General features: G+C 47.7%; 1 protein-coding gene across 5 annotated transcripts in view; it reads left to right on the top strand.

Annotated features, from left to right (window-relative positions):
- LOC108927972 (chondroitin sulfate proteoglycan 5-like) overlaps positions 1–26149 on the top strand; it is a 49604-nt gene that overhangs the window by 4027 nt on the left and 19428 nt on the right. For all 5 annotated transcript variants that reach the window (XM_018741684.1, XM_018741686.1, XM_018741685.1 and 2 more), the window contains exon 2: positions 17000–17873. In XM_018741684.1, coding sequence (XP_018597200.1) covers positions 17000–17873 — 874 coding nt within the window. The remainder of the gene's footprint in view (positions 1–16999; positions 17874–26149) is intronic.

The following is a 26149-nucleotide window of genomic DNA, read 5'->3' as shown; positions in this document are numbered from 1 at the left end:
TCCCGAGTGCCCGTCCTGTCAGTTCCTGCCTCTTGTTCTCCAGTCCTGGTCCAGTGTTCCAGTCCGGTATTTCGTCATGTCTCGGGGTTGTGGTCATACTCACAGAGTAGCGTTTCACTGTTCACCGTAGTTCAAACACCGTGTGTGTTTCCTGTTTCACTTCCACCGAGTGTCTTACAGTACGCACAGTGCACTTTTAACATCACCCTACACGTGAGGTCATTTTACGTTTCGTCCGTGTTCGGACGTAATAGCAACACGCGTCCGTGTCGGACTCCTGTCCGGACGCTACACATAAATCTGCCCATACACATAAATCTAATGAGAGAGGTAATGAAATATTTGGAGCTAAAGAAATTAGGCTCTCCTTACAAAAGAAAGAAGAAAAATTTTATAGAATTTGGCAACCTTTCATAGATTATTTCAAGGAGATTACTTCTACAGGTGACAGCTAAACAATACAACCCTTATAATAATATACAGTGATCAAAGTAAGCAGTGGATTTAATGAAAATATGAGGTATTTATAGCCTAATGCCCCCCGCCATTCATTACTATTTTTATTATTATGATTATTTTTTATTTATTTCCTTTTTTTTTTTTCTTCCTTGGACATTTTTTAACCTGTGAAAGTGACTGATGTCAGGAAAGTTTATGGATTTTGCAGTGTAAATTGCTTTCTCATAGATTATAAATTATGCAGGCTACTCTAATAAATTTAGCCGTTTCTGTTGAATAAAGAACAGGTTCAGGGAGGAGGGATGCTGATATTACTATGTACAAGGAGAGGGTTTTTTTTTTTTTGTGAGATTGTTTTGTACATGGTTGTGGATGTGTTGGTTTATGTGTTGTGATGTTTTGATATATTTGATAAAAAAATTAATAAAGTTTAAAAAAAAAACACGTCACTGCTCTTGCACAGCCTCAATAAAGCATTTGACTAGGAAATGTCAGTGAAGTTCCCTGAGGTATGTGCGTACAGTTCTAAAAACTATTATTTGATAGTTGTTCACATAATCTTTAATACTTTCTGACTTTATGTCCTCTTTCAGCCTTGTGTATTGGTGTGTATGTAACTGCTGCTATAAATGGGGCTCATGAGAATGATGTATAAAAGTGCCATGACGTGTTGGCGTGGGGAGGTCAGTGAGTTCACTGCAAAGGTGGCATCTGGAGTGTGAGCTTGAATCCCTGTCCCTGGGAGCGAGTGGGTTGTTCCAGTGTGTGTGATCTCTCTGTCTGTGTGTCTGTCTGTGTTTGTGTGTGTGTGTCGGGGGGGGCTTTGGTAAAAAGCCATTTGGTTCAGTTCACTGGTAGACAAAGGATGCTTCTGGCATGTCATTTTCCCACATAGCATACAATAATTTTGTCACAGAGATGGGAGATCACATGACACAATGATATTAATATTGTTGTGTACTCATAATGTTGCCATAACATTTCTGTGGCATTTGTAGGAAGGTAATAATTTTGCAAAAAAAAGATGAAGTGTGATATTCTTCATGAATATCTCTTAAAATTATTGGGGAATTAGGATGTTGTATCAAAAAGCAAATCAGTGGGACATTCTGTTCAGAGTAGTTGGTTGGAATAGCTGTATCAACAAGCCCTCTGAGAGCACTTTACAGGTGCCTAATGCTCACCACCATATGCAGCTGAAAACTCTCATTACTATAGAGCCTGGTAACCCATTAAAATGAAAAGGCCCATAAAACCATAGAAGGGTCATAGGTTGCTGTGACATTTCCTTCACCAGTCAATGAGCCTTATCATGTTAACCTTATTATTTGTCTGCTCTGCTGAAAAGCGGACCATGGATTATAGCATTTTCTGAATAAAAAGAGTATTATTTAATTATTGGTCACTTAACTTGCTGTCCCTCTTGCCCTTTGTGTCTTAGAGTCTTTAAGAGCTTGTCTGTGTTTCAGCCTGGTCTTTGTCAAACAGCGGTCAGTAAGTTGAGTGGTTTTGCACTTTGTCTCCTTCAGTCTGAGTCGTGCTATTAAAAATGTGGCCTCTGCTCTTAACAAATTTTCACTTGATTTCACTGAATAGTCTGATGCCAAGGAGTATTTACCAAGAAAATTTTACTGCCAAAACATTTATTTTTTTGGGTTGTTAAACAGTTCAATTCTATTTGTCTACATTGTATGATTAGTAAAAACAGGGGGTGTGGTGGATTGGACCGGGTCCTGCTCTCCAGTGGGTCTGGGGTTCGAGTCCCGCTTGGGGTGCCTTGTGACGGACTGGTGTCCCGTCCTGGGTGTGTCCCCTCCCCCTCTGGCCTTACGCCCTGTGTTGCTGGGTAAGCTCCGGTTCCCCGCGACCCTGTATGGGACAAGCGGTTCTGAAAATGTGTGAGTGAGTGAGTGAGTGAGTGAGTGAGTGAGAGATTAGTTTTACTGCATCATTGTGAAAGAGTGTGTACCTAGAACTCAGTCTGATCAAGTATTTCCATGCTGTATTGAACCTATGACAGATGTTGATCTCTGATGGGAAACCAGCTACTCTGAACGGAATGTCTCACTGATGCTTTTTGTGCCTGACAGGCACAAGGATGCCAATTTAACACCAAACAGACTGTAGTCAATATAAAAAAAAAGCATAAGGTTTCGGTGCTTAGTACCTCATTATCAGATGCTGCACTTGAGTCATGTTTTCTGCCTTAGTGTGTTTTTTCTAGGGATCTAGTGTGGTAGCCTGGCTGTGGAGGAAGGATGATGCTCTGTGCACCAACAATGAATAACAGTGAATGGCACGGAGGCTGGTTCAACTCTTTTAACACCATACAAGATATAAGCCCTTAGAACCAGCCATTTAGGACGTTGCCTTAGCAGTAAAACACCATTCTTGTCCAGTGGCAGCCTTCAGGGGTCTCTGCCTGCTCCCCACAAATTATAAATTATCACTATGAGCTACTGCAAGTGGTAGAAATGTCCAACAATCTGGGTAGCATGTATAACGCGTCTTGGAGGAGAAGTGAACAGGGCAGTGATGACACTTTGCTGCAACAGTATTCTGAAAAACAGGTTCTGACACAAAAATACCTCAATCTTGGCACCAGTGTGCCATAGTATTTGTCCTAACAAAGGTAGTTTTTGAGAACTAGCGATTATCGGAATGTGTTTTAAGACCTGTGTTGGTCTTAGAAACAACTCAAAATTGCCAAACTCATTTGCATAACCAACTGATTTCTGTGTATACTTCTGTGTGTGTGTGTGTGTGTGTGTGGAAGCAGGTTAACCAGATCACTGAATTGCATCGATTCTGTGATGCCCCTCTGGATCATGCTGTTTCTGAAATCTGTCCAGATCCTTTCCACGAACATGGTGAAAGTACCACACACATCAAGATGGAAGGCTAACAACAAATACAGATCCTCTGCTTATTCCTCTTCCTGTTGAACTGATGCCCTCAGACCTGCTGGAGTGAGCTGACAGGGGTGAAAGCAGATGACCCCATTCCATTATGAGATTCTCATCTCTGGAACAGCCACAGACACTTGAGCTTTTGATCCTAGTTCTAAGCTCCAAAAGCATCCAGCACTTCCTCTTGTCCATTGCCGGAAAGTGCCAGTTACCTGGCGTGGCCATCTGCTGGTACAGGCCCACAGAAAAGGTCCTTTCACAGTGTTCCGCCCAGAGGGTAGGCTGGTGGCATGGTCATGTCCCTTTTGCTTCCTCTAAGGTGTGCAGTGCCACACGTCCCTCACCAGCCTGGCATCTGCCAGGGCACTGAGCTCCAAATCTAGCTCTTCTCATTGAGTACAATGAGTCTAATCAGGTTGTTCTCTAAGGAGCAATGTGTGCTGCTCTGCAGTTTGTGCTGCCACTACCCATCAAAGATTTTCCATTTCCAACAGACAAAGTGGAGCCTGAGGGATGGGTCTCAGTGAAAGGGCCACAGTCCAACCACCTAATTTACAGGCAGCAGCAATGCCAACACCAATGTCCAAACGTCCCGAGTGTGAGCATTTGTCCGCATAGTTATGTGGCCCTCTGCCTGTAATTAAGAGAAGCGTGTGTGATTTATGGGTGTCTGGGAGTGAAAGACCTGGGTGCTGCCGATGGGTTTAGTGTATAGTTCCCACTTACAGTATAGTGACAACGTCTGTGTCCATTTCCTCACATTGCAGTCTGTCCAGATGTGAACTCTCCATCCTCTGACTGCGGCAGTGTGCAAGTTATGAAAATGAATATGATATTCCAAGAGCAAACTGGCCATGATGAGCAGCTGGCTAATTCTAGAGATTCTCAAAAGTGTAACTGGCTTTTCTATTCACTGGTCAAAGTGTCTCCTCCGTGAACCGCCACCTTATCGTGGTGGAGGGGTTTGAGTGCCTGAATGAGTCCAGGAGCTATGTTGTCTGGGGCTACATGCCCCTGGTAGGGTCTCCCATGGCAGACAGGTCCTGGATGACAGACGAGACAAAGCGCGGTTCAAAAACCCCTTATGACGGAAAAATCAAGGCGTCCGTTTATCCCGCCCGGTATGGGGTCACCGGGGCCCCACCCTGGAGCCAGGCCTGGGGGGGGGGCTCGCATGCGAGCGCCTGGTGGCCAGGTCTATGCCCACGGGGCCTGGCCGGGCTCAGCCCGAAGCCACGACGTGGAGCCGCTCTTCGGTGGGCTCACCACCTGCCGGAGAAACCGTAAGGGGCCGGTGCATTGTGATTTGGGCGGTGGTCGGGGCCGAGTGCCCGGCCGACCCAAACCTCGAGCGCCAACTCTGGTTTTTGGGACTTGGAATGTCACCTCACTGGCGGGGAAGGAGCCTGAGCTGGTGCGGGAAGTTGAGACATACCGTCTAGATATAGTCGGGCTCACTTCCACTCACAGCTTGGGTTCTGGAACCACTCTACTCGATCGAGGGTGGACTCTCCACTATTCTGGCGTTGCCCAAGGTGAGAGGCGGCGGGCTGGTGTGGGCTTATTAATAGCCCCCCAGTTCAGCCGCCATGTGTTGGAGTCTACCCCGGTGAATGAGAGGGTCATCTCCCTACGCCTTCGGGTCAGGGAACGGTCTCTCACTGTCGTTTGTGCTTATGCGCCTAGCGGCAGTGTAGAGTACCCGGCCTTTTTAGAGTCCCTGGGGGGCGTGCCGGAAAGCGCTCCCACTGGGGACTCTGTCGTTCTACTGGGGGACTTTAACGCCCACGTGGGCAGCGACAGTGATACCTGGAGGGGCGTGATTGGGAGGAACGGCCTCCCTGATCTGAACCCGAGCGGTGAGTTGTTATTGGATTTCTGTGCTAGTCGCGGTTTATCCATAACGAACACCATGTTCATGCATAAGGGTGTCCACCAGTGCACTTGGCACCAGGACACCCTAGGTCGGAGGTCGATGATCGACTTTGTAGTCGTTTCTTCTGACCTTCGGCCATATGTCTTGGACACTCGGGTGAAGAGAGGGGCTGAGCTGTCAACTGATCACCACCTGGTGGTGAGTTGGATTCGATGGCGGGGGAAAAAGCTGGACAGACCTGGCAGGCCCAAACGCATAGTGAGGGTCTGTTGGGAACGTTTGGCGGAGGCCCCTGTCAGAGAGGTCTTCAACTCCCACCTCCGACAGAGCTTCAACCAGGTCCCGAGGGAGGTGGGGGACATTGAGTCTGAATGGACTATGTTCCGCTCCTCCATTGTCGGTGCGGCGGTTCGGAGCTGCGGCCATAAGGTCTCCGGTGCCTGTCGTGGCGGCAATCCCCGAACACGGTGGTGGACACCGGAAGTAAGGGATCCCGTCAAGCTGAAGAAGGAGTTCTATCGGGCCTGGCTGGCTCATGGGACTTCTGAAGCAGCTGACGGGTACCGACGGGCCAAACGGAGTGCGGCTCTGGCAGTCGCCGCGGCAAAAACTCGGGCTTGGGAGGAGTTCGGTGAGGCCATGGAGGAAGACTTTCGGTCGGCCTCAAAGAGATTCTGGCAAACCGTCCGGCGACTCAGAGGGGGGAAGCGGTGTTCCACGAACACTGTTTACAGTGGAAGTGGTGCGCTGCTGACCTCAGCTGAGGATGTTCTCGGGCGGTGGAAGGAGTACTTTGAGGATCTCCTCAATCCCTCCGACACGCCTTCCATAGAGGAAGCTGAGACTGGGGACTTGGAGGGGGACTCGTCCATTACCCTGGCTGAAGTTGCTGAGGTAGTCAAAAAACTCCTCGGTGGCAACGCTCCGGGGGTGGATGAGATCCGCCCCGAGTTTCTCAAGTCTCTGGATGTTGTGGGGCTGTCTTGGCTGACACGCCTCTGCAGCATCGCGTGGAGTTTCGGGAACGGTGCCTCTGGACTGGCAGACCGGGGTGGTGGTCCCTCTTTTTAAGAAGGGGGACCGGAGATTGTGTTCCAACTACAGGGGGATCACACTCCTTAGCCTCCCTGGGAAAGTCTATGCCAGGGTACTGGAAAGGAGAATCCGACCGATAGTCGAACCTCGGATTCAGGAGGAGCAATGCGGTTTTCGCCCTGGCCGTGGAACACTGGACCAGCTCTATACCCTCACTAGGGTGTTGGAGGGTTCGTGGGAGTTTGCCCAACCAGTCCATATGTGTTTTGTGGACCTGGAGAAGGCATTCGACCGTGTCCCTCGTGGCATCCTGTGGGGGGTACTTCGGGATTATGGGGTTCGGGGCTCGTTGCTACGGGCTGTTTGTTCCCTGTATGACCGGAGCAGGAGCTTGGTTTGCATTGCCGGCAGTAAGTCAGACCTGTTCCCGGTGCATGCTGGACTCCGCCAGGGCTGCCCTTTGTCACCGATTCTGTTCATTATTTTTATGGACAGAATTTCTAGGCGCAGTCAGGGAACGGAGGGTGTCTGTTTTGGTGGCCGCGAGATCTCGTCTCTGCTTTTTGCGGACGATGTGGTCCTGTTGGCTTCATCAAGTCAAGACTTGCAGCGTGCACTGGGGAGGTTTGCAGCCGAGTGCGAAGCGTCGGGGATGAGAATCAGCACCTCCAAATCCGAGGCCATGGTTCTCAGTCGGAAAAAGGTGGATTGCTCCCTCCGGGTTAGGGGGGAGTTGCTCCCTCAAGTGGAGGAGTTTAAGTATCTTGGGGTCTTGTTCACGAGTGAGGGAAAAATGGAGCGGCAGGTTGACAGGCGGATCGGTGCGGCGTCCGCAGTAATGCGGTCATTGTACCGGTCTGTTGTGGTGAAGAGGGAGCTGAGTCGTAAGGCGAAGCTCTCAATTTACCGGTCAATCTACGTTCCTACGGACTCTGGATCATGACCGAAAGAATGAGATCGCGGATACAAGCGGCGGAAATGAGTTTCCTCCGCAGAGTGGCTGGGCGCACCCTTAGGACTAGGGTGAGGAGCTCAGTCACCCGGGAGAAGCTCGGAGTAGAGCCGCTGCTCCTCCGCATCGAGAGGAGCCAGTTGAGGTGGCTCGGGCATCTGTTCCGGATGCCTCCTGGACGCCTCCCTGGGGAGGTGTTCCGGGCTTGTCCCACTGGGAGGAGGCCTCGGGGCAGACCCAGGACACGTTGGAGAGACTATGTCTCCCGGCTGGCCTGGGAACGCCTTGGGGTTCCCCCAGAGGAACTGGAGGAGGTGTGCGGGGAGAGGGAAGTCTGGAGTACTCTGCTTGGACTGCTGCCCCCGCGACCCGGCCCCGGATAAAAGCGGAGGAAGATGGATGGATGGATGGATGGTCAAAGTGTAGAATCACTGCCAGAAGTTTAGCTTGTTAGTAGAGTCTTTTTCAATGATCACATGGATGAAAATGAGAGACACTGAGGATCTTAAAAGTAAGTGAAATGGGCTTGTTTTGGTGAATTGTTAGATATACACCACGGTCTCATAGGTTTGAAGCACGCTTTGATAATTTGCTGCTCTGATTTGACAGTCCCTTTATGACCCTCTTCTGCTTTCTCTGCTTTATTCTGAAATTTTGCCTTATTGCCACATGTTTAAATACTCAGCTATCTGAAAATTATGGATTGTGGTGTTTCAGTTTTGACTCAAGTGAAGGAATGGCAAAGAACAAGAGCATGTGCAGTGCTCAGATGGGTTGAGAAGAAGTTGGACGGTGCACTGTGACAAAAGCAAGGAAACAATCAACTCTGGGCTGTTTTTAAAAGTGCTCTAATTTTATCACCAACCCAGTTGTGGTAGTGCTCAAGTGGCTGTCATGTGCCCTTTGTCCTAGTCTGACTCTGTGACCTGACTGATGAAGCCATGAGAAGCAGCCAAGAAATCAGTACAATCTCTTTGTGATGGAACAAAAATGGTCATTTGCCAGGGAGCATACTGACCAAATCTGTGGATCACTAGGTTGCATGCCCACAGTAAAGCATGCCCTTTGTCACTTGGGTTACCTTTTTGTTGTGGAGAATTCCTGCACCAAAGCATCTGCCATGATTGCCTTGGTCCTGGGTGAAAGAAATTTTGTGGTGTAAAAGACCACACAGGTCTGAGCACTGTGCTTTTTCTTAGCTCTCTGAAGCAGAAGGTGCCATGAATCCTGGGGTTCAAATGGGTGCAGTGTCATTCCTCTTGCTTCTCACCTGGTGGAGAATTTTCGAAAGATGTGGAGACCTCATGATTGGGTGGGACTTAATGTAATATAGAAAACTGGATGATTTTCTGGAGGTGATAACGCCTGCTGCACTGAGCAGTTAACCTTTCTGCAGTGTTCTGCATGGTATTTTTGACTAAATGTTGACCAAAGCATAAAGTAAAAATGTGTTATATTAAAGACAGTCTGGCTCGAGGGTGGCATTGACCTATAAACATGAGTACATGCAAGATTTGGCCTCTGAAGAGAAAAACTCTCTTTGCAGTGTTCCCTGTGACCAGGGGGAGGAAATAGCTGGCGGGTAGTTAGTAGAGCTCCTACATTCTACTCTCCTTGGACAGGGATGCGAGTGCTCCAAGATTGTTCAAGAGCTCTGGAGTGATGGCACTAACTGAATGCAGAAGAAACAGCGATTTTGGGCTCATGATGGGACCAACAGCTAGTGTCACCTTGGCCTCTGACCACGGTGCTTCAGGCAAAGCTCTGTGCACCAAGCAGTGGGGATGGTGGAAATCATGGTGTGGGCCTCAATCGTCCTGGATTAACCCAGATATGATACAAAGAAAAGGTTCTGATTGTTAAAAATAGATTGAGCGCTACGTGGTAGTGACCTTTCTGGATTAGAAACAATGCGACACCGACAAAACCCAAATGCTTGCCTCTTCTGCCGTGTCTTGACTAAAGAGGGACTTTAAATCATAAAGCAAATTGTTCTTGTGCTTAGTGTGTACTACCGCATGTTTTCATATCTTTCATACCTCATAAATTGAGGCCTCAAAATACCTGTGGTAAACTGATATGTGAAAAGCAAGTGAGGGGTGTGATCAAAACTGAAGAATAGTACTTTCAAATTGTGCTAGTGAAATTAATTGGAAAAGTGCTTACACCATAATTGGAATCTATCCTCTATTTTTCTGACATCAAAGCATTGTAGACAGATTTTACCAACCTCATCTGAAGATTTGATCCACGACCCCCAAACCATATCCCAGTCCTGGCCTCCTGCCAAGAAGAGACATTAGTAAATCAGTCCATGTAATCCCCAGCCTCCAAGTAGCTTTGTAGCAAAACCAGGAGCTGCATCCTCTGGCATGCAGAATTAACAGAGAACTAAGCAGATTCTGTATCTTTCTTTGTCTCTTAATATGCTTTGTCCTGTCTGAGAGGTGGGCTTTGCACATGTCAAGACAGACAGCAAGGCCTTTGGTACCATGTATGTTACAGCTTTCATCCCAGGAAGAGGACTGATACCCTTTCAAAGGATTGTTGTTGTTCTGGAATGGTTCAGAAATACAGCTATTATTTCTGTTAATAGTCTTACAGTTTTTTTACTCATAGCTATATAATGTCAAAAGTATGACACTTTTACAGAACCTACTTAGTAAATAAAAGGTACAGTACATCTCTGTTATGATCCTTTTAATGATAGGTAACAAAGCAAACTGAAAGTTTCCAGATGCTGATGAAAGTTCAAGTTTTGAGTTAATGAAGGATAATACAATAAAAGTCCTGTGACAGACCAGTGTCCACTGTTCCCTCTGTCACACCGTGTTTCCCAGACAGCCTCTGGAACATAACTCTGCATTGCATGAGAGGTTGATGCAAACCGAATGAATTAGTAAAAGTTTTTTAGGTAATTCTAACAAAATTCTAACTTTCATTTTTACTGTGCCTAACCTGTGACTAAATTGAAAGATATTTGTATTAAGCTTTTTTGATTGTGATTAGTGGTTGGATTTATGAACAAATTTATGAATACTCTTATGGTCCCAGTTATGTTTTCAAGTTGAGGGCTCAATGTACCCCACACAGAAATAAACAATCGTAACATTTCAGTGTACACGCACACATGTACGTACACACGCGTACACCACACGTACGTACGTACATATACACACACACACAGACTGAACCTGTTTGTCCTGAGCGGGGTTGCAGCAAGCCAGGGCCTGGCCCAGCGTTGCAGGGCCGGAGGACACACCCAGGATGGGATGCCAGCCCGTCACAGGGCATCCCAAACGGGACTCAAATCCCAGACCCACCAGAGAGCAGGCACAGGCCAAACCCGCTGCACCACTACACTCCCCATTTCAGTACATTGTACAGTAATTTCAATTTCCATACTTTCTAGAATCTGTGAAAATCTAGGTTGTGTCCAATGTTTGTCATTTTCTGGCTCATTTCAACTTTATTATCTACACAGTCAATAAAATAAAGATATCCCTTGGTTTTTTAAGAGTTAGATTCTAAAACAGTCTGCAAGATTTTTATTTATTTAATATTTTCATGAATTTGAACCTGAATTAAAATTAATAAAAATGACAACTAAAACACATTTTCTACACAATTGTCTATTCAGTGTTCGCTGCTGACTGAATATCCCATAAACATGTTCATCCCATAATTAAGTAACATTTTTCATTGTGGTACTGGCCACTGCCACTGACAAACACCTGGCATCACAGAAATTGTAACCATTGGATAACAGTTGAACTAAGGTGATCCCACAGTCATTTTCTCTTTCAGCGCTCTGCCGGTTATCAGTTGGTCATCGAAACACAGGTCATATTACAACTGCAACAGACAGAAATTTTAGAAAATAGATATATAAATCTAATAAACCTTAGCTGAAAAAATTAATAAAGTGGAAAATTTTAAAAATATATATTAAAATATTTCTTTAATAATGTATAAACCTGTATGCAGCTCACCATGTATACTGTCATGGTCGCGTCAGAGGGAAGCGGCAGACCCAAGTGCAGAGCGATAATCGTGGTGTCTTCGGGGAAATCCAAGAGAGGAGGTCAGAGGACGGGCAAAGGGTCTTCGAGATGCGAACGTCGTAACAGGGAGGATCCAAAAGGCGAGGTCAGTGTTCAGGCAAGAGGTCGATAATCCGAAGGAGGCAGTAGATCGGGGGAACAAGGGACGGGTTCGGGGAAGGCGTTCAGGAACAGGAGATGGCTGGAGAAGGTCGCTAATGAGGAGGCAGATCAAGGTTCCGCATCAGCTGGTTGTCCGACGCAGCCTTTTATGCTGCGGTCTGCGTTGAGTCACAGGTGTTCCGTGTTGGTCCGAAGGTGTGGGCGTGGCAGTACTCCCCCCCCCCCCCCGAGGATCGGTCCCGAACACTCGAGGGCGACCAGGGGGACGGCCTCGAGGACGAGGTGCGGGCCGATCCGGATGACTGCTGTGGAAGTCGGAAATGAGGCTTGGATCAAGGATGTCTCGTGCCGCTACCCAGGACCGTTCCTCCGGTCCGTATCCTTCCCAATCCACCAGATACTGGAGTACCCCTCCACGACGGCGGGAATCCAGGAGCGCCCGTACTGCATACGCTGGTGCACCACCGTCAGGCAGGAGAATTGGGTCTGGAGGCGTGCTTGCGGGCTGGTGTAGGGAGGTGGCCAAGGGTTTGAGGAAGGATACGTGGAACGTCGGGTGTGTGCGTAGGTGTTGGGGCAGTTGCAGGCGATAAGAGACCGGGGTAACTCTGCGGATAATCTTAAAGGGTCCTATGTACCTTGGGCTGAGTTTCTTAGACATATACGGTCCTTGGAGACCCCGGGTTGACAGCCACACCCTCTGTCCGGGTGCAAGGGAGAGGTGCCGCCGATGTCGATCGGCTTGATGTTTGATACGGGTTTGTGATTCTTGGAGATGTCGTCTGACAGCTGCCCATACCTCGCCGCTGGTTCGGTACCAAGAGTCCACAGCCGGCACATCGCTGGATCCCGGTTGCCATGGGAACAATGGTGGCTGGTACCCCAAGATGCACTGAAAAGGAGAGACACCTGTAGAGGTATGGGTGAGCGTATTGTGGGCGTACTCTGCCCACGGAAGGTATCGAACCCAGTGAGTTGGGTGTTCAAGGCAATAGCTTCTGAGGTACCGACCGATGTCTTGCTGTAGCCACTCAACCTGCCCATTGGCTTGAGGGTGGTACCCCGATGTCATACTCACTGTGACCCCGAGTTTCTTCCAAAAGGCCCTCCACACACGCGATGTGAACTGAGGACCCCTGTCGGACACTATGTCTTCGGGTATACCGTAGAGCCGGAATACCTGCTGGAACAGCAACTCTGCTGTCTCCAAGGCAGAGGGGAGTTTGGGCAAAGGAATCAAGCGACAGCCCTTGGAAAAACGATTGATCACGGTCAAGATGGTGGTCTTACCATCTGACAGTGGGAGGTCCACTAAGAAATCTAACGCTAGGTGCGTCCAGGGACGGTTGGGTACCGGCAGGGGTTCCAGGAGCCCGGCTGGACTCTGATTTGAAGCCTTGGACTGTGCACAGACTGGACACGCCCGGATGTAGTCCTGTACGTCCTCCCGAAGGGACGGCCACCAGTAGAGCTGCTGGATCCTAGCCTGAGTCTTCCCAAACCCTGGATGCCCTGCCGCTGGATGGTCATGGGCCCATTGTAGGAGAGTCGTCCTCAGACCTGGTGGAACATATTGTTTTCCAGAAGGTTTACCTGGTGGTTCGGGGTCCCCTTGTTGGGCTTGGGCCAGGTCCTGGGTGAAGTCCCACTGAACGGGTGCTACAAAGCAGGACCTGGGCAGGACGTAGTCCGCTTCCGTTACCTCCTGCGTTTCGTCATGCAGCCGGGAAAGGGCGTCCGCTTTGATGTTCTTGGGACCTGGTCTGTAAGTGACAGTAAACTTGAACCGAGAAAAGAACAGTGCCCACCTGGCCTGACGCGCGTTGAGGCACCGGGCTGTTTGCAGATATTGTAAATTCTTATGATCTGTGAATACCAAAAAAGGGTATTGTGCCCCTTCTAGCCAATGCCTCCACTCTTCTAGGGCTAACTTAATTGCTAGGAGCTCTCTATTTCCTATGTCATAGTTTCGTTCAGCCTCAGACAGTTTCCTGGAAAAGAATGCGCAAGGGTATAATTTCATGGGCTTACCTTGCCTCTGAGAAAGGACAGCGCCTACCCCTGACTCAGAGGCGTCAACCTCCACCACGAATGGCAACTCAGGGTCGGGCTGATGCAGAATGGGGGCTGTAGAGAACTTGGATTTGAGGTTCTCGAAGGCTCATTGGGCTTCTGGGTTCCACGGGAGACGAGGGGTTTTACTTGCTGTAAGTGCTGTCAAGGGTGCGACGATCGTGCTGAAGTTCCTGATGAATCGGCGGTAAAAATTGGAGAACCCCAAAAATCGCTGGAGAGCCTTAGTGGTGGTTGGGCGAGGCCATTGCTGGATGGTCTGGACCTTACCCGGATCCATAGCAAGGCCGTCTCGGGTAAGTATGAACCCCAAGAAGGAGACCTTCTGCTTGTGGAATTCACATTTCTCCAAGTTCACATATAACCTGTTCTGCAACAGTCTCTGGAGCACCTGTCGGACAGTCAATACATGCTTGGCCAACGTATCAGAATATATCAGGATATCGTCAAGATAGACCAGGACACCTTTGTGGATCAGGTCCCCGAGCACATGATTCACAAACACCTGGAATACACTGGGTGCGTTCGCAAGACCAAAAGGCATAACCAGGTATTCGTAATGACCCAGGGTGGTACTGAAAGCAGTCTTCCATTCATCACCCTGCCGGATACGGACTAGGTTGTACGCACTTCTCAGGTCTAGTTTTGTGAACCATCGCGCCTGCTGAATGTTCTCAAGCGCAGCTGAGATCAAGGGCAGAGGATGTGGATATTTCACACAAATATTATTCAACCCCCGATAGTCGATACAGGGGCGTAACCCCCCATCCTTCTTCTCGATGAAAAAAAACCCGGCAGACGCGGGGGACGTGGATGGTCGAATAATTCCTGTCTTTAAGGCTTCGGTGATATAAGTCTGGAGGGCAGATTGTTCGGGTCTGGACAACGGGTAAATGCGACTACGCGGAGGCGTGGTACCCGGCAAGAGATCAATTGCACAGTCCCACGGGCGATGCGGTGGGAGCTCGGATGCGCGTTTCTTGCTAAAAACCTCCGCAAGATCCTGATACTCGGGAGGAACTGGCACCTGCCATGCCGATTCTGAGCCTTCTATAGACGTAGCTCGACAGGGTAGCTGTAAGCAGGTTCTCTCACATTGGGGTCCCCAAGCCACCAATTCCCCAGTACTCCACTGAAACACTGGGTCATGCTTGGAGAGCCAAGGGAACCCGAGAATCAGGGGCAACTCCGGAGACGAAATCAAATAAAAACTCAACATTTCCTGGTGACATACACCTACTCTCACAGTTACAGGGGCTGTCTGGTGGTCCACAAAACCCTTCCCGAGGGGCTGGCCATCTAGGGCGGTCACTTTAAGACGCCCCCCAATGGGTTTGGAGGGAATGCTATGAGACCGAGCAAACCCAATGTCCATGAAGCACCCTGCTGCTCCCGAATCCACCAGTGCTTGCGTCTGTACCTGTCCTGCTCCCCAGGATAACATTACAGGTACCGCGAGGCGGTTACAACAGAGGGTGCCACTCACCTTGATCTCAGGGCGGACAGGGCACTGGAGAGGGAAGTGACTAGGGTCACCACAGTAAAGACAGAGGCGATTTTGTAGTCTTCGCTGTCGTTCGGGAATGGGCAGGCGCCCCAGCCCCAGCTGCATCGGCTTTGCTTCCTCCTGTTTGGGACCGCATCTTTCTGGAGCCGGTTCTGAGGCTGGTCCCTGGGTTCTGATCTGATTATCTAATGTTACCGCGGTTTCTATGTACCGATCAAGGGTCCATCTTTCTCCTCGGAACACCATTTCACCATGGATGCGTGGGTTTAGACCACGGCAAAAACTAGCCAACAAGGCTTTCTCTCCCCAATCGCTGCGAGAACACGAAATTCTAGGGCGTAATCTGCCACGGGTCGGTTACCTTGCTGTAGATTCAGGAGTCTTTCACTTAGCTGTTCCTCCGGTTGAGCCAGTCCGAAAACCGGCAAGGAACCGGCTCTTGAGCTGTGCATAAGTGCTGGGGAGGCCATTTGTCCAGACTGCTGTCGCCCATTCAAGTGCTCTGCCCGTGAGCAGAGAGAGGACGTAGGTGATCCGGCTCTGTTCTGTGCTGTAAACTAGGGGCATACTGGAAAAAACAAGCTCACATTGAAGCAAGAAGCCGTCACATTGTGCTGGGGTCCCGTCAAAGCGGGTCGGGGGAGACAAGTGGAAACTGCGTGAAGGAGAAGGAGTGGCGTTCGACGAGTCAGGCGCTGCAAGACCGGCTGCGCGTTTCTCAATGGGTTGTGTGGGCGCACGCGACGTCTTCAGCACGCTTACCACCTGTTTGTAAGAGGCGATGAGGTTGTGCAGCGTCTGTTCCATACCTGCCAAGCGCGCTTCACGCGAGTCCAACTCCGCTTGGAGATGGTTCAGCTCCGCTGGATCCGTATAATTGGCGGAACCTTCTGTCATGGTCGCGTCAGAGGGAAGCGGCGGACCCAAGTGCAGAGCGATAATCGTGGTGTCTTCGGGGAAATCCAAGAGAGGAGGTCAGAGGACGGGCAAAGGGTCTTCGAGATGCGAACGTCGTAACAGGGAGGATCCAAAAGGCGAGGTCAGTGTTCAGGCAAGAGGTCGATAATCCGAAGGAGGCAGTAGATCGGGGGAACAAGGGACGGGTTCGGGGAAGGCGTTCAGGAACAGGAGATGGCTGGAGAAGGTCGCTAATGAGGAGGCAGATCAAGGTTCCGCATCAGCTGGTTGTCCGACGCAGCCTTTTATGCTGCGGTCTGCGTTGAGTCACAGGTGTTCCGTGTTGGTCCGAAGGTGTGGGCGTGGCATATACTGTGTATAAAAGCTCATATTAGGGAATGCAACAAACTGACTGTAGTCTAGAATCACGTCTCAGATTTCTTTTTCTGTTGATATAATGCTCCCATTGTATTTTTTGCTGAGATGCATATCACTTTGGAAAAGGTGTTAGCTAAATTAATAAATGTAGATGTAGCTCCACAGTTCAGATTTTCAAAATTAGTCTTGATCAACTCCAGAAACATCTTTTTTTAGTATTGCCTAATTTATCAATGAAGACACCTGTCTATCTGATTTTGCTCTTGTAACTCTCACTTACTAATAATTGTTTTGAAATGTTATACCATTAAATACCACAGCATTTTTCGTATGCTATAAAATCTCACAATATGTGTAGAAGCTTTATTTCATGGCATATTTGTGCACAAGACTGTAAAAAAATATTTAATTTGCACATATATTAAGATAAAACTGTAAATTATATTAAAAACTTAAGCCAATCAGAATAAACAAGAATAAATTCTCCTTTTCTTTTAATTGTTCAATTAAAAATAAGTTTGTTGTCCAACAAATCAGTAATCATTAAAACCCTCCAAAAAGCAATACTCATGCAAGTGGCTGGTTATTACTGTAAAAATTATACATTGTAATAAGTATCACTTAAGTTTGTGTCTTAGCAACTCACTATTCCGTGGAACTAGATCCTGGCTGATAGCATGCCCTTCTATTACCTTGAGGCATGATCAAATTATTGCTCTGTACTGATCTGGATGCTATGATTCGCAGGGGACTCCTTTGGAACCAACATCACTGAGCTGAAGAGCCAGGCCAACTCAACATCCCTTTCTGCACTCAGGGCTGCCCGCAGACCTCGGGGTTGGGAGGAAGGAGGAAGCGGCATGATGGCTGGGGCCCTGCCAGGCCCTGGAGATTCTGGCATCAACCATGGCTCTGTAGAGGATTATGGTCTGCTAGATGCCACGCGTGCAGAACCCGGGATCAGCCTGTCCACTGTTCCACCACCCCACTCCTCGTCTCCTATACCAGTGGATTCCAAAGAGGAGGTGTACACTCAAAGCCCCAAAGCAGAATTGGATGCGCCTGTGTTGAACTTCGACCGGCACCGCATTCTGGAGCCACCAGAACCCCCATCTGTGTTGGCCCCACCTCATCCAGAGGTCCTCACTGTGGACTACTTCGACTCTGGTTCACGTCACCGGGAGCTCCAGCCACCATCCCGAGAGCCGGCTGAACATGAGCTGCAAGGTGCCAACCCCACATCTTGGACACTGGAGAATTTTTACGACTACCCTGAGGAGGGCTACTCCACTACAGAGGTCTACCCTGATGAGGACCTGGTTGCCACCACCGACATGGAAGATGAGAATGGTGTGGTGATTGATGCAACCCTTGCATCAGTGCCGTTCAATCCTCGTCTCCCAGGTTCCTTTTCCTTTGGTGACATGGTGACTAGTGGAGCAGAGGAAGATGAGGAGCCTCCGGTACCCCCGGGGGTCTTGGGCTCTGTTAACGGCTCCAATTGCCAGCCAGGCTACGTGCGAAGCAACACCACATGCCGCTCCCCCTGTGAGCTGTACCCCACCTACTGCCTCAACGGGGGCCAGTGCTACCTTGTCGAGGGCATGGGAGTCTTCTGCAGGTAAGGGCTTCCACTTGACCGCTTCACCAGCTGGCTGTGGACTACAAGTGCGAACAATGTGGTTCATGCCATACAATTCAGATTTCCAACAGAATAGTAGTAACCTCACAGGAACTGGAAACCCTGTGAATTATAACCTGTACAAGAAGCAGAACAGGACTTTTGGTCTTGTGAATTTTGTATGTCCCACACTTCTGGCTCCTGGGTTGTTTGGCCTTCACGTACTTTTTGCTACAGATGAGTTCATTGCTTCTTTCAGAACTTTTCAAAACAAGGTAGGAAATTAACAACAAACACCACCATGATAAAAGCAGCAGCCTCCCAGCTCTGTAGTTGCTGGGAGGAATATAGACTGATGCTGGACCATGAAGTCTAAGCAGGATCATTGGAATCACAGGGAGTCACTGCAGTGCACTCCGACTCTGATGTGATTAAGAGGCTGTGTACGAATGAAGAAGTTAGCTTAATATGAGGGGGATCTAAAATTTGAGGGTGGAGGGGAGGATATTAATTTAAAGGTGAGGAGTACAATTTTTGTGGGTATGTCCCCCCTGCACATCCCCATTTTAATCAACGTTGTGCTTTTGAAGTCCCCATCATCTCCGTTAGTAGCCATGACAGGCTGTGAATGCTAATCTGGGTCCATTGCGGGCAGTGTGGCAGAGAAATGCAGATCTGTAACCTGAAGTTCCAGTTTTGAGATTCCGATTAGGTGTTGCTGTAACTCCCTTGAGTCAGGTCCTTTACCTTAATTTCTGTATGTATTTTTTATGTCTGAAATATTTCCAGTTGTATAACTTGGTGATATTTTAAATTACTGTGGGTGTCACAGCCATGCCCTTGAACCATATGACTGTACCTGTTGTGAATCAGGGCAGCGGGATATAAAAGGAGTCGCGCCAGCTCACCAAGTCACAAAATCTCATTGAGAGAACAGTCCTCCTTCCGTTTATGTCCTGTTCTTCATCATCCCTGGTTCCGCAGTCCCTGGCTTCTGACCATTTGCGTCATCCTCTCGCTTTGTCTATGGATTTTCGCTCTCACTCTGACCGCTGATTGACCGACTTTTCCTCCATCCCCAGCAATGAAAACTCACCTGATCCCTTGGTTTCAGATAACCGCTTCTGCTCTTGGGTCCAACCTTCCCCGAGTCCTCTGTTCTGCATGACAGTAGGTAGCAGTTTCTCTTATGAAACAATACAATAGTAATGATTTTATATCTCCTCTGGAACCATTGAGATAAAAAATTCACTCATATTAGCTGTCTTCTAACAACATATTGGATTATAATGGACTGACCAGTGCTACAGATGCGCCTAGTTCCTTGTAGCTGTCCAACACAACTTACAATACCTACTTTGACCACTTTTCAGTTTTTAAAGTAGCAAAGTTGCAAAAAAAGTAGTAAAGTTGCAATAGACTGGCATCCTGTCCTGGTTGTGTGGTGGATACAGCCAAGGTACAACGGGAAAGTGATACTTGCGGTCGGAGACAGGTGTTGTTCAATTTGATGTGGAAACATTGTTCAGGAGGAGAATCTGAAGACGTGGTTGACAAGGCAAAACAATTGTCATTGCTGTGGGAGATGACAAACAGGGACAGGGAGTCGGGCAAGGGAACAAGGAGGGAGCTGTGCAGAGAAGGACAGTTGGCCGAGGGAGGCATATCGTGAGCACAACAAGGACAGTTGTCTCAATGAGATTCCACAGCTGGGGACCAGTGAACTGGTGCTCTTTATACCTGGCTGCATTGATTGTGACCAGGTGCTTATGGTTGAGCTGAGGGTGTGAGTGTGACAGGTAACCACCACTCTGCTGCTTTTTCTTCTGTGTTAGGGTTAGTGCTGGGTTGGAGTTAGGATTAGGTAATTAGTTCCATGAAGTCACTCTGTTAGGCAAATTCCTATAATAATAATTATAGGATATAATAAATATGGTGCAGGCAGGAGAATGGTGAGGGTCCAAGCGAAGGTCAGTTGATCTGTCAACGTGGACCAGGGGTTAACACAAAGCCGAGGTCAGTTAAACAAAGCAGGAAACCAGGAAGGCAGTCACTAAGGGAGCAGCAGCAAATACACAAACAAAACACTGCAGCATCTCTAACAAGGATCCATACTTGTCGAGCTCCTGGGTTGTCTTTTTATCCCATTCCCTTGATTGGATGCAGGTTTTCCCAACATGCCCGTGGATGAGGGTGTGACAGTGGTATAATGAAGTTCCTATAATGATAACACCATATGCATGACCAAAATAATTAAGTTCAATAACTTATTGGCTAAATTATTAAAACTGGTACAATGAACTGTGAAGGAGAATAAATGTTTTTTGGACAGTCAGTGTCACTTTCATAAGTCACAAGGAAAATGACTTTTTATGAGCCCTACAGTGGAAGCTGAGTGGTGGCTGCAGCTTCAGTACTGTATTTACTTAATGTTACTTTTTCCTAATGTTCCTCTTCCTTCTGCTTTTCTTGCTCCAATTTCTTCTCTCTTTTTGTTTCTTTCGAGAACAAGATGCCTTCATCAGTTTGTCTCCACCCAGTTTCTGCACTTTATTTTTCTTCATTTTGAAAAATAGGAGTACCAGCTGAACTGGTTGCAATAATATCTTTCTGGTCCTCACTAATTTTAATGATTTATAATGACATTTAATGTTATATTTTTGTGTTTTTTTCTTTGTCTGTATGTGCAACCTTTTAAGGTGAAATTTTGATAATTTCACTCATAGATGTTTATGATGAGATGACACATTGCTGACTGTGTGGACAAGAGCTGCTGTGTGATGTTTGACACGAGGTGATAATTCGTTCAATTTAATAACAGCTGATATTACATGTTTATACAGTTTATTTCTGAAAATAAGTATTTACCTGCCATTTCAGTTGTGAGTTAGGTTTACCATCACTGTTTTGATTGGCTAAAACTGTGACAATACCAAGCCATTTTGCGAGTAATGACCATGTCAGATGTGTGCGTGGTGGATGGTACTTTCTTAAGTGTTAGAAGAACCTTTCTTTGGTTAATTTTTTAACTGGTCATGACTCCTTTTTATGTAGTGTGTGTGTGTGTGTGTGTGTGTGTATGTGTGTGTGTGAGAGAGAGAGAGAGAGAGAGAGAGAGAGAGAGAGAGAGAGAGAGAGAGAGAGAGAGAGAGAATGGGCATCCCTATTCTTCTTGCATGACACTTTGCTCACTGCGATTGGAACAGTGTGCCTCTGTATGTGTGTGTATTGTGGGTCAGAAGCCTAAGAAAGCTACATGAAATGTGGCCTAGCGTGGCAGCATGAGGAGCCATCCTTCTGTTTGTTCCCTTGCATTTTCTTGTGAAAGTGTATCTTTAGCAGAGCACACACCTTTTGCCCTCTCAGGTAGCCTGAGTCTGTTTCCAAGGAGACAAGGACCATTAGTTCTAGGGGAGATGAGCAGCATGTGAGTTGGCAGTGGGAGTTGGTATGAAAAGGTAGCAATGAGGGGGCCTTTGTGTGTGTGCATGTGATTCAATACAATCATGGTACAGTAACCAGTATGGGAGCATCACAACACTGGTGACACAAATAGTGTAGTGATGTAGTGATTGGAGCTGCTGCCTTCTATTCAAAGGTCCCACCTTCTATTATAATCACCTTGATCAAGGTGTTTTCTGTAAACTAAAACAGTGAATATTAATCTACTGTCTAAGTGGTTGAATCAGTATATGTTGCTTTGGAGAAAAGTGTCTCTGAAATAATCCATGTGAATTTAGTGTTTGTGGTAAAGTGACTGTGGCATTAGGGGCGTCAGGGCCTCTTGAGATCATGTGTGGTGACTGGTTGAGAACCAGGTTCTCTAGTGGCTCTAGTGGCGATGTGAGATGAGGCTCCGGGTGATGATGTGCCCAGCAGTGTGGAAGGTCTGTATAATTTGCCTCAGTCCTTGCAATTAATTTTCTTCACAATCTATGCACATTAAGGGGTTCACACTGGCACTGGGGGATCATAGAGGACCTGTGTCACTCAGTGGACTGAAAGGGAGAATGCCACAGTGGTACAGCTAGGCACACACATACACACACTTGCACGCGTGCACAGACACACAACTTAATATCAACACAACCACGGATATCCCTGTCAGCACACTCTCACATGCAGATTGACACATTAAAAAAGACACACACTCACAGCTCAAATATACCCTCACATAAACAGGTTTATTAACACATTTACCAAGACATGCAGTCAGAAACATACAGACATATGGGTGTACCAACAGACAGAGACTGATTTGCACACTTACACAAACGTGCAGTGACATACAAAGTCCTTGACAGGACCATCTGTCCAGGCTGTTGCTCCAGACACAGACTGTAATCCCACAGCGAGGTTAACAGCACTAAACTCACCCCACTGCGAGAAACAGGCCCGGTGGGACAAAGACACTCAGACACTCGCATATTCAAAACACGCGCACACACACACACACACACACACACACACTGTTCTACAATCCATGAAGCAACCATGAGGAGTGATACTGGCCAACATGCTTGGCCATCTACTAGCAGACCCTTTCACAGATGACCTTGGGGATCAGCGCTCAATGCAGGGTTGTGTGGGGTCAGCAGTGAAACTGGCCCTGATCATATCTTTTATAAGGAATCATAATGTAATGGAGAGACGTGCTTGCAGATAAGCCTTAAATACACTGACCGTAACTGAAGAGCTTATTTGTTTAGGGTTCAACTGAGGTAGAACCTCGTCCTACTTGCTGCCGTGACATCACTCATAGCACCCATTCACACACCTCTCCAGACACATTCAAACTGTCATGTAAACTGTTCTTTCATGTGCTTGTTTAAAAGTTGGTGTAAAACCAAAAAAATGACATAATGCCTCTTAGCTGTTAACTCTCATCACATTTGCAGCAGCGAACCTGGAACACAAACGCTCATTGTCATGATTCCTGAGGACAAGGCTTGGGATGAAAGTTACTTGTTTCCCCTGGAGCCGTTCAGCCACACTAGCACACCTGAATGCAATGAACACCAAATCTCCAGCACCATAAAAGGAGTCAAGGACAAACATCTAGTTGTGGATTCTTGATCAGCACTTCACTGCGTTTCCTGGCGATCTCATTGATATTCCCGTTCCGTATCTGCTCACCTGCTTCTAAAGTCTCATTCTCTGTGTGTTTGTATTCTAGCTCAAAGCTCCAGTTCTGTCTGCGTCTGTCCTCTGTACTCTTGTCCTGGTCGTGTTTCGCTGCCCAGTTTCCCAAATCCCTACTATGTCCCTGCCAAGTCAAGTTACTGTGTACTCATTGAGTTTCCCTTACAAGAACAGTCAGCGTGTCTCTTTTTTTCATTTTCCTAATCTCACTTCAGCACTTCCTTTCTTAGTTTGCATAGTATACATACAGTCATGTGAGAAAGTACACCCCATGGAATATTTAGCCTTTTTAAACAAATTTGGACAGATATTTTATCTTCTCTGCCTATATAAGATGATATACTTGAACAAATGACAAATTTGCATGATTATGTTGTCCTTTTTATAGTTTCAGTAAACAAAAATACAGATTTGTTACATGGAAGTAGTTTTCAAGTTTATTGTCATAGATACAAGTACCATGTACATGTATCATGAAAATCTTCCTGAATGCTTCTCCACAGGGGGTGCGGTGGCGCAGTGGGTTGGACCACAGTCCTGCTGTCCGGTGGGTCTGGGGTTCGAGTCCCGCTTGGGGTACCTTGCGACGGACTGGCGTCCCGTCCTGGGTGTGTCCCCTCCCCCTCCGGCCTTACGCCCTGTGTTGCCGGGTAGGCTCCGGTTCCCCGTGACCCCATATGGGACAAGCGGCTCTGAAGATGTGTGTGTGTGTGTGCTTCTCCACAGACTATGGACAAAGACAACAGAAATACCGTACAAACAAAACAATGACAGTGAGTAGTCAAACAGCAATAGCAACAAATAATGGTAACAGTAGTAACAATAATGCCAGATAACTCAGAACGAGCGAATGAGAATGCTTAAGTGGCAGTGTAATTTTCCAATGTGCTTGGGTGGAGCAGTCCAACTCTAGTTACTAAAGGTAACACATTAGTTAGTGTTGTATAGTCTTACAGCAGTGGGGTAAAAGCTGTTCCTGTACCTAGCTGTGCGGGTTTGAATAGACCTGAGTTGTTTTGCAGATGGCAGGGAAGAGAAAAGTGCCCGTGCGGGGTGACTATAATCTCTCATGATGCGCATCGTCTTTCTGAGACAGCGTGTGGTGTAGGTGTCCTGTACTGCTGGTAGCTGTGTGCCGATGATTTCCTGAGCTGTTTTGACCACCCTCTGTAGGGCTTTCTTGTCCTGTATGGAGCAGCTGCCACCCCAGGATGTAATACACCCTGTGAGGACGGACTCCACAGCACACCTGTAGAAAGTGGTGAGGACTGTAGTGGACATCCTGGCTTTCTTCAGATGCCTGAGGAAGTGGAGGCATTGATGGGCCTTTTTGATGGTTGATGCTGTATGCTCAGTCCATGTGAGTTTGGCAGTGAGGGTGACCCCGAGGAATTTGAAGCTGTTGACCCTCTCTACAATGTCCCCTCCTGTATAGATGGGTGCCTGAATCATATCCTGTTTCCTGTCAGCAAACTTTATGATGGTGTTGGAGCTGTGACTGGCCACACAGTCATGTGTGAACAGGGAGTATAGTACTGGGCTCAGGACGCTTCCCTGTGGAGTGCCAGTGTTGAGGATCAATGGGGAGGAGGTATTACTGCCAATCCGCACATGCTGGGGTGAGGAAATTCAGGATCCAATTGCACAATGCGGCACTCAGTCCCAGCCCTAGTAGTTTCTGGATCAGCTTGGTTGGGATAACAGTGTTAAATGCTGAGCTATAGTCTACAAACAATAGCCTTCATAGCAGTTTTTATTATCCAGGTGAGACAGAATGGTGTGAAGTGTATGTGATATTGCTTCTTCAGTGGATCTGTTGTGGTGGTAGGCAAACTGCAGTGGGTCCAGAGTGTCTGGGATAGTGTCTTTAATGTGTCCCAGCACCAGCCTCTCAAAGCATTTCATTGCAATGGGAGTCAGTGCCACTGGGCGATAGTCATTAAGGCAGCTCACTTTGTTCTTTTTAGGAACGGGGATGATTGTGGTGTTTTTGAAACAAGTGGGTACAGTTGAACTTTTTAAGGAGGTGTTAAATATGTCCGTGAAGACAGCAACCAGTTGCTCACTGCATGTTTTTAAAACTCGCCCTGAAATTCCGTCCGGACCAGCAGCTTTGCAGATGTTGACTCGGCTAAAAGTTTTTCTCACCTGTGCCACAGAGACGGTGAGACCGGCATTATCATGTACTGTGGGGATTCACAGTGGGGAGGTCTTTATTCTCGAACTTGAAGCAGCCATAAAACGCATAGAGTTCGTCAGGGAGAGACGCAGCGGCAGCTGTCAATGACCACCTCTGTGGTTTGTAATCTGTTAAAGTTTGGATTCCCTGCCACAGCCTACGTGCATCTTGAGTGCAGTTAAACTCTGATTCCACCTTCCTGCTATATTTCCATTTCACACTGGCGATGGCTTTGCAGAGCTCGTACTTGCTGTTCTTGTATGCGTCCGTGTCTCTGGATTGAAACGCGCAAGTTCGCGCGGGGATCTTATTTCGGATTTTGGCGGTTATCCATGGTTTTTGGTTAGGGAATGAGTGGACTGTTTTATGGGGTATGCAGACACTAACACAGTACCGGATGAAGTCCGTGACCACCGTGGCATACTCATCCAGATTGGAGGATGAGTTTCTGAACATGTCCCAGTCTACGGAGTCAAAGCAGTCCTGGAGCCTTTCCTCCGCTTCTGGTGTCCAATGCTGCACAGTGCACGTCACAGGTTCCTCTCGCTTGTGTTCCTGCTTGTAGACCGGGAGCAGCAGAATCGAGGTGTGATCTGATTGCCCCAGGTGTGGACGCAGCAGGGAGCAGTATGCACCTTTGTGTGAAGTGTAGCAGTGATCGAGGGTGTTTGAGCCTCTGGTGGGGCAGGAAATGTGCTGATGGTACTTGGGGTACACGTTCCTGAAATCGGCTTGGTTAAAGTCTCCAGAAATAATGAACAGTCCATCTGGGTGTTTATTCTCGTGCTTAGTGATGACGTGGTACAGTTCGTTCAGCGCGCTGTGTGTGTTCCCTTGGGGTGGGATGTAAACTGCAGCCATGAGCACAGTCGAGAACTCCCTGGGTAGGTAGAACGGTCAACATTTATCACAACTTCAAATGCACAAAATTGAAATCAGGTGTGAAAAAGGGGGT

Source organism: Scleropages formosus, chromosome 23 (assembly GCF_900964775.1).
Source record: "Scleropages formosus chromosome 23, fSclFor1.1, whole genome shotgun sequence".
Lineage (NCBI taxonomy): Eukaryota > Metazoa > Chordata > Actinopteri > Osteoglossiformes > Osteoglossidae > Scleropages > Scleropages formosus.
Note: the sequence above shows the minus strand (reverse complement) of the source record. Positions and strands in the feature narration are given on the sequence as shown.